At 38.5% G+C, this 14,782-nt stretch overlaps 1 protein-coding gene across 2 annotated transcripts in view; it reads right to left on the bottom strand.

Annotated features, from left to right (window-relative positions):
• SEL1L (SEL1L adaptor subunit of SYVN1 ubiquitin ligase) overlaps positions 1 to 11,037 on the bottom strand; it is a gene marked incomplete at both ends in the record, with an annotated part of 42,529 nt that extends 31,492 nt beyond the window's left edge. For both annotated transcript variants that reach the window (XM_084239953.1, XM_084239954.1), the window contains 3 exons: positions 4,252 to 4,483; positions 5,305 to 5,342; positions 10,968 to 11,037. In XM_084239953.1, coding sequence (XP_084096079.1) covers positions 4,252 to 4,483; positions 5,305 to 5,342; positions 10,968 to 11,037 — 340 coding nt within the window. The remainder of the gene's footprint in view (positions 1 to 4,251; positions 4,484 to 5,304; positions 5,343 to 10,967) is intronic.
• Between the last annotated feature and the right edge of the window lie 3,745 nt (positions 11,038 to 14,782).

Genomic DNA, 14,782 nt, shown 5'->3' with positions numbered 1-14,782 from the left:
ATAAGCATGTAAGCCTTTTCAAGTATTAATATTAAAAAGTATAAATGAAAAGGAAAAAACGAAGTAATTATTAAAAAATGAAAATAAACTGGGGCCTCCCTGGTGGCGCAGGCAGTTGAGTGCAGCGCTGTGAAGCTGTCTGCAGCCTCTGCAGCACCGGTTCGATCCCCACCAGCCTTGGAGCAACCCACATGGCGAACAGACCTCTCCTGTCTCGCCCACTGCTCCCCTCAGCAGTGTATTTCATCAGTCTGCCTGTTCTGTTCCCCGCTCTCTCTCTGGTGAATCCTCTCACCCTGCCACGCAACTGGCCTGTACCTCGGCTCTTGTATAAATAAAAATCTTTTTTTAAAAAAGAAAATAAACCCAAGCAAATGAATTCAAATTTTTATAAAATTTGTTGGAGTAGCCACAGAGAATTATACATGTGATTTTAAAACACCATATTATTATAAATCCCTAGTAAAATCTATATTAAGAACAAAAGAACCATAAAGAAATCTTAAACTGGGCCTCCCTGGTGGCGCAGGGGGTTAAGCACCACACTATGAAGCAATCCACAGCCTCTGCAGCATGAGTTCGATCCCCGGCTGGCCAGGGAGAAACCACATGGCATGCAGACCTCTCCTGCTGCCTGCTGCTCCCCTCAGCAGTATATTTCATCAGTCTGCCTGTTATGATCCCTGCTCTGTCTCTGGTGAAATCCTTTCATTTCCCACATCTCTGGCCTGTACCCTAGCTCTTGTATGCATAAATAAATAAATAAATTAAAAAAAAAAAGAAATCTTAAACTGGATTCAGCCATCCCATTGTTAGTAGTTAAGGTTGGTAATGTTATTTTGCAACTAATGCATAATATATGCATATATTATATATACATACATTGGGTTGTCAGAAAAGTCATGATGTATTTATGGAAAGATGAGTCATGACTTTGCAGACAACCCAATAGAATAAAGGAATATAAACAATATCATTAGGTATCAAGTTTTTCAGACTTGGGGAAAGGAGACACAAATATAAAAGGAAAAGAAATAAAGATTTTGGTGGGTGAAAAGGGCGAGCAACAGAACTGCAACACGGGCCCTTTTTGCTGCCCAGGAAATAGAAAAGCGATAAGAGAAACATAACAAGAACCTGTCTGGCATCTAAAGGCTTTACTACCCAGAGAGCACCTACTTATGGAATCCTGTATCAGGACAGACTTGGTATGTCTAGACTGCTAACCGTAGTGTGCAGTATATTTATGAGGCGTGACTTTCAGTATCATACAAGGTATGTAGCTATCACAGAATAAACTGAAGACATTTCATATTTAAAATGGCTCCTTTTAGTGGAAGTGACAATCCATATACATCACTTAGTGGCCTCGTATGTTAAATTCTGGGTCAGAGCACATGCTAGGAGGCAAGAAAGGATCTGGGAGCAGCTTTGACAGTTAAGGACTTCTCCACAGACTGTGTCTTGTGCTAATTGTGTCTTGAATATATTAGTCAAGCTTGACACTGGGTAAGATCTCTGATTCTTGGGCGTTCAACTTGCCAATCCTATTCTTTGTGTTATCTCACCTCTGTGTTATCTCACCTTTGTGTTATCTCATTTAATATTTAATTTGAACTAGAAATATCAGTTTGAATGAAACATTTCCTAACCTTATTCATCAAAAAGACCTATTAGTAATGACAACACAGTTGCAATGCATATCCCTGGTGCCTAGACTATGGTATCTATATAAAATTTCCCACTAAAAGGAATCTAGGTTTCTTGGAGAAATAGCTGAGATTCATTTCAGGAAATGCTAACATGAGTTTGGGACATACTATCCTGCCTTAAAAGAAAAAAAGTTATATATATTTATATATCTATCTAACATATACCTATATCTCATATATATATATATATATATATATGAGATATAGGTATATATATTATATAAACCTAAAAAGGTTTAAAAGTCAGCTATGGTTAGTTAAAAGAACAAAGGAATAAACTTAATGGCCAAAATGGGTTAATGTGAGTAATGAAAAAAGAGTAATTACAAAAGAGTGAAGCATAAATATATGAAAACCCATGGATTTGTAATGATGCTCAAAAGCAAAAAGCAAAGCAAAGAAACAAGCAAACAAAACATACTCATCAGTCTTCTCTGGAGGTTGCTAGGGCACCACATCATCACTTGAAAATATTTCAAGGAAAGAATCTAGCATTTATCATCCTCTCCCTGTATGGATGATACTTCAGTAATCAAATAGTTGATGCAGAAAAGCTCTTTATAAAAGAATCCAGATAACAAATGCAAGGGCATTGATAAATTACAAAGTCACCACTTTGTAATTAATGCCTAATGAAATAATGGATCCAGACAACAAACAAAATGGTTGCCACAATTTCTAAACAAAAGGCCAATGAGGATCTTTCAAAGGGCTGGGTCAGGCTGTCACCACCCAGCCTCACTGATCAATCACGAGAGTAGAACAATCAGGCAAAATATGCCTTCCAATGTAATGTAATATATAAAATATTCTCAAACAGAACTAAATCTACCCCCTCTAGTACTAACTTCCAGTTTATAGAATGTACAGCAAAGAGCAAAACAATTTAAACAACATTACAAGGATATGACTAGCAGATACAGAATGTGGGAAATTGTATAGCAAAAAGGACATTATTTCATTAACAAATAAATGACACGTAAAAACTAAGGAGGGGAAATGTTACGGATGAAGAGAAACATAAGATCTTAGTTTAGATACAAATTCAAACAACCCAATCTAAAAAAGAGATTTGAAAGAATTAGGAAAACTGTATAACCTGGTTTTGCTGCAATAAATTCTTACTTTTAGAGATAGCATACACATAGGCAAAGCAATGTGGAATTTGATTTGAAATATTCTGGAAAAGGAAAATAAGGAGTAAATGTGTATGTGATGATAAAGCTAAAACAAGAAGGCTGATCGTTTTGAAGCTGGTGATGGTAGGTTGGGGCCGAAGTAATGTTCTTTTGTGTGGTTTTGGAAATCTCCCTAATCGAAAACAAACAGGAGTAAATCACATTATTTGGGCAAAATTTGAAAGTGGTAATATATAATTGGCTGATATACATAAAAGGAGTAGTTTCAAAAGAAGTAAAGTGAATTTTTCTGAAAAACAATTTAGAAGTATGTATCAAATGTCTTAAAATTTTACATTCATTTTAAAAAGTCTTAAAATTTTACATTTATTTATAAGAATTCTAAGGAAATTTTCACAGATGTGCACAATGAAATCTCTGAACAAAACACTAAATCTAGAACAAAACACTAAACAAACCATTTCTATGTCACATTCACATACAAAATTGCTTAAAGCCATTAATTATATGGAAAAATGTTCATGATAAACTGTTCTGTGCAAAATGCAGGCTATAAAATAGTATGTACATTTTGATTTAATTCAATCTTCTTAAAAGTATTCATACACCTAGAAAAAAGCCTAATTGTATCTTCATTATATAAACAGCTGTTATTTCTAGCTAAGATTAAAGAAATTTAAAAATAGGATTTTCTATTATGAGGACAAAGTATTTATAATAAAAATTATATTTTTAAAAGTTCAAACCTGATCAATTCCCAAGAGTGGTTTAATAACACAATTTTTAACATTATTCCTTTGTAATAATAAAGGCCAGTACCTGGTGACACATGAATAATTAATTTTTTAAAGCACAGGTATTTAGCACTCTATTGTGAGATCAAATTTTAAATTTAAAAGTACAGGTTGGTAAGAAGGTTAAGTTAGCAGAGGATTAAAGGTTAGCTAAGTTTCAATTGGAGAGGGATAAATAGCTGAATCAAATTACCTAGGAGGACTAAAAAGGCTATTGTAGTGAAAATCCTAATACAATTCTAAAAAGAACCAAAGAAGCATGTTAGACAATTCCTCCCATGAGTTTCTATTCTGTGTAATACTCTGACAGATTATTAGATACTGAAGTTCAGTATCTATAAGATATTAATATAATGCTAAGAATGTTAAGATATTAATATAATCCAAATTCTATTTTGCTTTTGAATTCCACTTACATAATTTGGGTCAAATTTGTTAAACGAGTAACCCTGGTACATTAAAATCTAGAAAATCCTTTGAACTAAACTCTATACATGGTCAATAATTAATAAAACTGGACAATTTGAACATCTTTCTATGTTTGTTTTAAAATTTCAGTCATTTGCATCCTAAAACAAGCAAAAGCAAAGAAAACGTTTAGACTACCTGATTTCCGTACTTTCGTTGGTTCTTCATAGTCCTTATTTTCAGGGTTTGGAGATTCTAGAAAGCTAATTTCTTCTGGGACACTCTGCTCTTCTTGATTCCTGAGGCTGTCCTCTTCTTCTTGAATAGGTGATTCCAATTCTGATTCTTCTGAATCAAGGAATATCTGACCAGCAACTACTCTGCCTGCTGTGCTGTGATCCTTTACCGATTCATCAGATGGCAAAGCGGTCTGAGAATAAAAAGCATTTCATATTCAATAGTACCAAGACTCCCTCCAACATAATTTCATCATTTCTTTTACTAATCTAGAATATCTCTTTTAGCTGTACCATACTTGCTCAACTCCACAGACATTGGAACACATTCATCACATGCCTCCATTACCTGCCCAATCCTGACTGTTTCTTTGAATTTCACCTGAAATGTAATTTCCTCTAGGAAATCTCCCTTCATGCCCAAAGTCTGGCTTAGGGTCTACATGCTCCCAACCTCTTCTATTTCTCTTATGACAGCCCTGTCTCTAACTTCCTGTTTCTTATCTATATTTCCTCTAATCTAGGGATCAGGGGATCAACACAGCTTGGTCTCCTTGGATACCAATAATCAGCCTTATTCAATCTATCAACTAGTTTAAGTGGATGAACTCCACATATCTTTGTTTTGTTTTAGAAACTGATATAAGTGGAAACAAAGAGCAGGGGTTATGTTTTCAAAACTAAAAATGAAGTCAATCTCTCATCAGGCAGTACAAATGTCACCTCCTGAGGTTCTTACACACATACAAATACACACATAGTTCAGACAGCACATTCAAGTTGAAATCAAATCTAATAAATAACAATTATGATGAAAATACTTACTATTCTCTCTCCCCGTAGATAGTGATTTTTTTTTCCCCAGAAGAACTAGAACTAATATTGATAGTAGCTATCTTTTTAAAATCCAATTCTGTTGCTCAAAGGATGTAAATTTCATATGCTTTCCAAGATACATAACTCATGCTTTTAAACTGGGCATTAAATACTGGTCAATGCAAATTTCAGTACACACCTTGGAATCTAAGGATTCATCCTGGCTGCTTTCTTCATCTATAAAGGAATTTTGAGACAATTTAGTTATCTTTTTTGTTGGGAAATCACAGTTATTATTAAATAAAGCATTCGGTAAGTACAACAAATAATAATTAGACACTGGATTAAAAAAACTAGAATTACCTAAAAAAAAAAAAATTGGTTGTATTTAGCCGCTGTTCAGAAAAGGTTAAGTCAAGGAAGAATAGGGGTTTGAGGATAGTTTTTCTCTTTCTCCAGGAAATACATTAGCCTCACGTGTTACACAAGTAGGAAGAAGACCCATCACCACCAACAGTAAAAATGATACTTCTTCAGAGAGCATCTGTAGGGTAAGGTAAAAGTATCAGGCTTTTCTGCCCTCCCGCCATTAGGATAGATGAGGAAACCCTGTGGTCCTGAATGCATGCCTGATGGCGGGCACCTGAAGTGGGTACACCTGGGCTGAGAGACTGAGTTTATAAGGGCAGCATCACGGTGACGCCAGCAGAAGCCGAGAAGCAGAGAAGCCAAAAGCAGAGAAACAGAGAGAACGCCGGAGAGACCAGAAAAAGTGGACTTGCCCCCCAGCATCCCTACCTGCCATGTACCGGGTAAATCCCAATAAAAGCCTGAAAATCCACCGAGGTCTCTAGGACTCTCTCCTCCTTTACCCGGTCTGCATGGGATCATAGAAAACCTGCTCCGTGGCCTGTCCTGCCCTACAGCATCCAATTCCTCTGTATATATTTAGTCCACAACTGAGGAAGAGTTACTAAATTTATAAAATTACATCTCTGCTTCTCTGGTTCAGGATCCAACCTATTCTTTCTCTCTGCTCAGAATCTGGAATTATACTAGTTTATTTTAGTACTGGTTAGCATTTCATTGTTCATCAAGACTACTAAAGATGGAAGCGAAGGATTATTATTTGACAAAGTTGCCAGATGAAGTTATGTAGGCTCTGTGTTCTACTTTACTGAAGAGATAACCAGATACAGGTAAAAGGCAGCATTGTACTAGCACATAATCATTCACGTGAAATGTATTTATTAAGAAATCAACAGCTTTGTAATTCAATAAACCATGATTTCACCAACTACTTATACCTTTCTGCCAATTCCTTTCAGCTTCTTTGATTCTGTCCTATTTAATTTTCCTTATGTTATTCTTTTTGTTTTCTAGCTATTCTCTTCCGGCTATTAGGTATTCTTTTTCCTGCTTTTACTATTAACACATTCAACAACCCACTGACCAAACATGTTTGAGCTTTGTGATCTGGCCAGTTTTAAAGAAAAACTGTTCAATAATCTCTCTGTTTCCTTCTTACTCTTAAAATTACCTTATTTTATTCAAGAGTGAGCTTAATTATTCCATGTCCCATAAGCTATGTGAGAAATTAACCAGTAGACAAAATGCTATAAAACCGTGTGGCTTTTTACTAGAAAATTTAGTGTAATAGTTGCCAATCGTGTTTACTTCATATGGTTATATTCTTAACATTATTCATAACTTGCAGTTCTCAAAGTATAACAACTTATATTATCAAAGTATCCAGCTAACCTTAAGAAGTATGACCAAATCATCATGCACAGAACTCTAGTTTACAGTATTAATTCCTTTGGAATATTTGAAACAATCAGTCTGCTAAGTGAGGTTTGCCATATATGAAAGTGCTGTCAATTCAAATAAAATTTGAATTGAAGTGTTATTCACATTTACTACTTTCAGATGATCTTCCAAATAGGGGTTATGTCTCCTGAGTGGGCATAAGGAAGGTAGAGTGTATACCAGTGCCCGAACTAAACATTTAGGTAGTGATGTCAATTTACAACTCTTCCTACTAACCTCTTCACAAGTACCACCCAAAACCCAACTTCTAATATATGGTTGAAATACCATTCTCAGCAAATCTTTGGATAATGGAAAATATTCATCTCTATTTTATATAAAAATTGTATGTGTAAATATATTTAATCACAAATCTTAACTAGGTTATATATCAAGAGCTGATAATAAATGAGTGAATGTGTACTGTATATGTATACAAATGTTGAAATTTAAGATTAGCTGATATGGTAAATAACAGACAACTATAAATAAATTTTAAAATATGCAGCTTTGAGATTACCACAAGCTGTTAGGCATCAGAGTAGCAAAAAGTGTTTCTAAACTCCAAGAGACAGGAGAACTTGTGACATCAGAGTTATTTCATGTGAATTGCATCATGCTTGCTTTCTCAATCCTATCTTCACAAACTAGGCACCTGTACAAGGTTACTGATAAGAGAATTCTTTCTCATTTACTAAACTGGGAAAGCCTGCTGTGTATGTTAGTCTTTAAAGCACAGCTATTTTCTTTTCCAAACTGATATATCCATTCATATAATACTTTTAAAGAAGTAGTCAGGTAAGGACTAAAGACGTTAAAGTGATGCATAAGTAAAAAGCAATGACTAGTAAAAAGCAAAGACTAATGATTTTATCAGAACACAGCTATCAAACAAGAAAAAAACACAAAGGGATTTCATGAAGAGTTACAGACTTCTCAAGAATATCACTTCTGAAACATAATGGCTTCTATTACTTCAGTAATCAAGCACCTTCCTTTGAAAAGACCAGTTTTTATTTTTACAGTATCCGCTAAAAAAACGGAAAAGAACCATCTTTTCTGGGAAAAGTCATCATTACTCTCATTTTCCCAATTCTTATACAAATTAAACAGACTGATCTATGTTCCAAGAAAAAGTCTAAAAAGTTTGGTGAAGAAAGGCCAGACATTCTGTCTTCTGCTTTGCCATCGAACGTGTGCAGATCCTATGATACTCTTGATTCTAACTGCTCCAAGCCTGAGGCGTGGAGAACCAGATCCCAAGCCTGGCTTCATGACATACTAATTTTATACACAACATCCATTATCACAAGCTTGCTCACCCTCCATTTTCTCAATTTGTCAAAAGAGGATAATACCATCTGCTGTTGACTCACAATACCGTTTTGGGAACAAAAGAACAATGAAATCAAACATCCCCTACAGTCTGAAATGTACTTTTTGAATATATGGTATTAATATAATTATTACCTGAAATACCTAGCAGTGGACCTAATTTAAAAGACTCTGCAACATTGTTTGGCACAAAGGGAAAAAAGTAAATCATCTGCCTATTCTTACACCAAAATAAGAAAACAAGTATTTCTAAGTGAAAAAGTTAGTCTTTTTTGCACTTAGTTATGTTGAGAAAAAGGAGAAATCCTTTAAAAATCTTTCTTTAGTCACAGGAAAAAAACCACATTTCTAATAAAAGTATATTTTACATGTCTCTACAACCAGATACTAGATTATAACTACTACCAGGTCAAAATTCTCTTTATTGGCTTATTGTAGTCTCTTTGCCAATGAAACTCAACCCGGTAACTGCTAATATTCAAGCTTCCACTAACACAAAGTTATAATAAAATATTTGTAATAAGAGCAAATCTTTAAGTCTAAGCTTTAAAAATGAGTCTGACAGCACATTAATGAAGCAATTTAATGAAGAAAAGAGCCAACTGAAAATTCACGTACTTAGTTTATAAAATTTTATCTCACATAAATGTCAAGTTATATCTGAACTTCATGTGAGCACAGTACTACTTTCACTACCTGTTAGCACATATATCTATATAGTTTTAGTTCTAGCTAAGTAAGGGTTTCGCCTCCACCAGAGAAAATGTTTGGACATAGTTTAACTATGATGGGTATCAGAGCAGTTATTTCTTGTACCTAATCCTTTGTTTACATCCATATGACCCTAAGATTTATCACTTTAGCAGCGATAGTCTTCTATTACAACATCCTCAGAATCTCAACTTCTGATTAAAAGACATCTCCAAGTATCATCTCCACTGACGTGGAAATCAAAATACCTAAAATCTAGTCAAAGGAAGATGCTAAAAATGTTTGCGAACTTTAATTTTCTTTAAATTTTGAAAACTGAATTCAGAGGGGTAGGTTCCATGTTCTTAATAAATCTCAAACGTTAGTGTTAAGACTCACTTGTGGAGCCTCTCAAACTAGAGCTACCCCAACCTGTTCAGGACTTAAAACTGCATTTTAATCAAATCTTCAAGAGGAATTCTGAGGCAGGTCCTGATGCAAAGGTCCACCAAGTACTCACCTCTTTTGATCAAATAACTGCAAAGAGTTCTTCAAGAATTACATAGAAATTTAAAGTCTGGCCATTTAAAGTCTGATCATGAGAACAAACCATTCACTAAAAGGGGTGGGGGTGGGGGGAACTGCAGACCTAAAAGCATAATGTTGGCATCAAAGTAAGACACATATGCTTGTTGCTTTTGAAAAGATATCTCAAACCACATTATGGAAAGAATTTTAGGTTCAGATCTCCTAATTTAGAAGCAGTATGACGTTATGGCATTGACTTACAACTAGGACAGATAATTTGGGGATTTAAATAACCATCTGGGAAATTTTCTGCTGGAAAAGAGAGTTGACATTTATACTCTGCCTTGTTCCAAAAAAATTTAAAGCCACAGACAGCTGTCTTGTAACTGAAATTGATTAAAATCCAAAACCTTTATTGGACCAATTGTTTTTTTTTTTTACCAACACTTAGAAACACTCTCAAAATAGAAGCTTTCAGACATAAAGAAAAACAATTTTCAGAACCAGTGTATAGAGCCACTAATCAGAAAATCAATTCAGAGGCACAGGGTTTCCTTCATCTAAATACAAAGTTCAAAGTAGGTGCTATTCGGTTTAAATTTATAGGCAAGAAGGTCTTCGCAAAAATTATCAAATCGTCAACAAACGTGGCACAAGGGATTAAGACACAACCTATGAGGCTCACCGCAGCCACTGCAGCACAAGTTCGATCCCAGGCCAGGGAGGTGACCCACATGGAGCAGCAGACCTCTCCTGCCTCGCCCGTGGCTCCCCTCAGCAGTGTATTTCTGTCGATCTACCTGTTTTGTTCCCCACTCTGTTTCTGGTGAGTCTCCTCACCCCCCCAAAACTCTGGCCTGTACCCCAGTTCTTGTGCGTATAAACAAATCTTAAAAAAAAGTGACAAAGGTAAACGTGACTTTCTCAAGTATTTCTTAAAAGGAAGGTAAGAAGTGGGTGCCATCACATCACAAATCTTCATTTTTTTTAAACCGGCAGAGGCCAGGGTTTAGCTCAGGGGCCACGCGAACCCCTCAAACCCCTGTCAACATCCAGGTCGTGACGGGCCAGGGACGGTCCAGGGCTGTCAAGATCTTAACTTACAAATTCCCACTGCAGGGTTCAGACCCAGGCAGCACGCAAGCTGCGAGTCGAGGAAGCTCCGAGAGGGCTCCTGTGTCACGGTGGGTCCACTCCAGCTCTGGGGTCACGTTCCCAAGGGGTCAGCTCCTTATTCGAGGGGAGTCCTGGAAAGTTTGCTAAGCGGGGAGAGGTGTCGGCGGGGCGACCGCTCCTCCTTTTCCTCCCTCTCTCCTTCCCAAGCGCCCCTCCGGAGCAGGCCGGCCGCAGCCCCAAGACTGCCAGCGAGCGACAGGCCAGTGCCTGGGGGGGCCGCACTCCGCGGGGTCCCCGATCGCGCCCCACCCCCGGCCCTGCCCAGCGACAGAGGCCGTGGGGGGCGGTGGTTCCGGGCCTCCAGCCCAAGGGGTGGATACTGACCAGAGGACGCCAAGGGCGAGCCCAGCAGCACCACACAGAGCAGCAGCAGCAGCCCGACCCGGTCCAGCATCCTGCTCTCCCCGCCGCCGCCACCCCCTAAGCTGCCGCTTTAGCCGGTGCCGCCACCGACTCAGCCGCCGACGCCGCCTCGCCACAGCTCTTCCTGCTCTGGTCTCCGGCCTCCGCCCCTTCCCAGGCCTCCCTGCCCCAGCGCGCAGCCAATCCCCAGCCGCCGCCGTGCGCCCCTCGCCCAATCGCCGTCGTCTTCCCGCCCACCTTGTTGCTCCGCCCCCGAGGTCAACTATTGGCCAATCATTACGCGAGATTCACACACTGGCTTTTCCGGTTGGACCACGGCCTCACCGACATGGCCCCAGCTAATTGGTAGCTCCGAAGTTCAACCATTCCGGAATCAGAGCGTGAGGGACTCGGAGACTACAAAGTCACCCCCGGACTACAATTCCCATAATGCACTTCACGGGCCCTCGCTGGGCGTGTCCTCTTGGGAGGCGAGATTTACAAGAGCTGCTGGTTGGTGAAGTTAAAATAACTCAGTGAACACCTGGGCTCGAGGCCACGTAGCCACAAGGTTTTTTTTTTTTTGTTTTGTTTTTGAGCTAAAATAAATATTAAGAAACACATAAGGTTAAGAGCTTGTCATGTGTCAGCTCCTAGTCCTCGTAGTCTTATTTAGGCAATTTGAATTGGATATAGTGATATGAACACTGAGAAATCGACAACAGCTAGACCGATTTGAGATTTTTTTTTTAACGTTCATAAAACAGTACCTTGCATAATGAAACCAGGATGCAACTCACTACCTGTGCTCCTTTCCCGACAATACAGAAGACAATAAACTCCACCCAGTGCAGATCATTTCAATGCCAGGATTCTTTTTCTCTAGGGCCACCAGATAATTATCTGCTGGAAAATGTGCCAACAGCCTTTGCAGAAACTCTTTCAAACCCTTGTCCTCATCCTTCTATTTTTGTAAGTTCCATTGTTGTCTTTGTTAACTAGGTTCAGGAGTCCAAGTTTGTGTGTTTGGAGGTAAAGGTGACAGTCATTGCCTTGCAGAAATGGGCTAGTCTTGTGCATTAAGTACCAGGGAAGCCGGCTCCGTCTGGATAACAGGGCAGTGGCTGTTATCCTGCCTTTTCATCAAAGTGTGTTGTTTGCTTTCCCACCCACAGTCAAGTCTTAGATCTGGGACTGAGACAGCCTAAATTCAGGATTTTGGAAAAGTCTGCATTGGCTGTATATCTTGATCCATCTGCACATTTGTTTTCCTTCTTCTTTCATAGAGAGTCTTCACTTTCAGAAAGAGGATTTAAAAACCTACTGTTCCCCATTCACACTGGAGGAGATAAAGGAAAACTCATGTTCACACACACACAAAAGGTATATTTTGTCAACTATTAATACTGCCTCCTTGGTACTCATCTCTATTTCTGTCATGCACAATGTTTCCTTGGAGTTCCTCTGATTTTAAATCATAGGGCAAAATCTGGTATGTTCTGTTTTTAGTAAGTTCTTCTGTCCATGTTGAGCATAAGAGCCTAATAATTTGAACCATATTTACTCTTTTATGTGACCGGTGTTCTCTTTCTCACTGGAAACTTCCCTACTGACCTTCGTTTTCTCTTACCTGGCAGATGCACCTGAGAATTAGCCACATCCACCAACCTCACCCTCTTTTCCCTCTAACTTTAGGCAAAATATCAGGACAAGATTAATTTTTCTTAACCATTGCTTCCCCATACTTACTCAAAAATCTTCAGTGACTGTCTTTTTCATTGAATCAAAAAATATTAGACATCTGACAATATAGAAACTTGTCCTGGCAGTTCTACTTACTTGGGGAAGTGCTGGAGAAGAAACTTCAGCCTCCCACAGAAGGAGCAGTGATTGTCTAATTGATAAACTTGAAGAAAGTTCACTGCTTAGCGAAGGCTCTTTTTTCCATCCTTTTCTTTACATAGTGATGTTTATATTTAATGTCCTGTGCCAGGTGCTACATGGACAAATTCCCACTTCTTTTTCATTGCTTTCCTGTTCTCCACATTAGCACAATCTTGCCTTCTCCTGGGTCCCTGTGCTCTCTTTTCACTGCCACAGCTTCTTTTTAGCCCCAGTGTTGCATTGACAACACCGCGCTGACAAATGGGGATCGTGGAGCAAGCTGTGCAATGCATGGTGTTGCTGAAAGAGCAAGATCCTGGCCTTTTTATTCTTAGAATAATCATACAGCCTCAGTTATGTGGTAAAGGAGGACAAAGATAAAAGGGAGGGGTGAAACTAGAAAATGTGCATGTCATCTGTAGTTTCAGGGGTCATGAGTCTGCCCCCCAGGCACTTCTCATCTGCTGATGACTCAGTGTTGTGATTGAAATCAAGCCTTAGATCCCCAGCCATGATTTCAATCTTATCAACAAGGCATTCCACTGATCAGTTTCTGGGGTCTCTTGTTATACATCAGTCAACTGCCTCCCCTTCCCCCTTGTTCCGGGTCATACCTCTTGATGCATACCCTTTAGAGGGTGATCAAGCTTTCCGCTCTTGATTGATCTGAAAGGCATCTTTTAGGGTTAGGCTCCTATAATTGAGTGACCAGGCAGTTCTGACCTTGTGAAGGAATGCAGAACTGTAAGTAACAAAAATGGTGACCAAAAAAGCTGCTTAGGATTAGCAGACCAACATCCTAGTGCTGGCATCTTTCCTCATTTTTAAAAAAATATTTATTTATTTATTTATTTATACAAGCACTGGATACAGTCAGAAGCTCGGGAGGGTGAGAGAATTCACCAGAGCCAGAGCGGGGAGCAGAGCAGGCAGAAGGACCGAAGTACACTGCTGAGGGGAGCAGCGGGCGGCAGGAGAGGTCTGCACGCCATGTGGGACCCTCCTCCGGTGGCCGGGGAGCAGCTGGGGATCGAACCGGCGCTGCAGAGGCTGCGGGCAGCTTCGCAACCCAGCGCTCAACCGCTGCGCCACCGGGGAGGCCCATCTTTCCCCATTTTACTTGCATTTCATCTTTTCTGATCAGATCAATCCTTATTAGTCTGCATGATATTAGGTATCTATAAAACGTTCATAGTCTTGCCTTCTAAATAGATTGTAAACTTGCTGAGGTCAGAGACAATGATAGAATGTGTCAGTATATACATTAGGCTTGCCACTTATCAGCAATACATAATTATTTATTGCTTCATAGATACTAAATACCTACATTTTCAACAAACTTGCTATCTACTATAGGTTTAATATTAAAGTATCTTACAGAGAAATATTAAGAAGTATTTACAAATCTATTATATAGGAAATTTACTTCACTCCTCTGTACATCATCTGTAAAATGGGTATATTAACAATACTGTCTTCACCAAATCTGTTCGGAAATTCAAAACAGATAATCAGGGGAACGTTGTCTTTATTACAGAATGATCTACAAACATTATTATTTCTTCTTGATTACTTGCTTGGGGCAAAGCAAACTAAAAATTTAGTTTTTTATTGAAACTAATAAAATTAATTTTTCGCCTTAATTTGAAAAGGGTTTAGAGATGCTAAAATTATTATCTTTAGCCAGCAATGAGTACTTTATGTGAGAATGCTCACAGGACCTTGACTTTCTTAGGAAATGCCAATCCAAAGCAGGTCTAGAATATGGTATAGGAAAGTCAGGTTTATTTTATCTACTTGCTACATTGCTTGAGGATTAATAAGTGAAAAGTTTGTGAATTCTCTGTGGCCTTATCCTGCTTGAGCATACATTCCTCAGGGTTTCCTGCCAACTGCCCTGTTAAATTATGTAC

Source organism: Talpa europaea (genome assembly GCF_964194135.1).
Source record: "Talpa europaea genome assembly, chromosome: 8".
NCBI lineage: Eukaryota > Metazoa > Chordata > Mammalia > Eulipotyphla > Talpidae > Talpa > Talpa europaea.
Note: the sequence above shows the minus strand (reverse complement) of the source record. Positions and strands in the feature narration are given on the sequence as shown.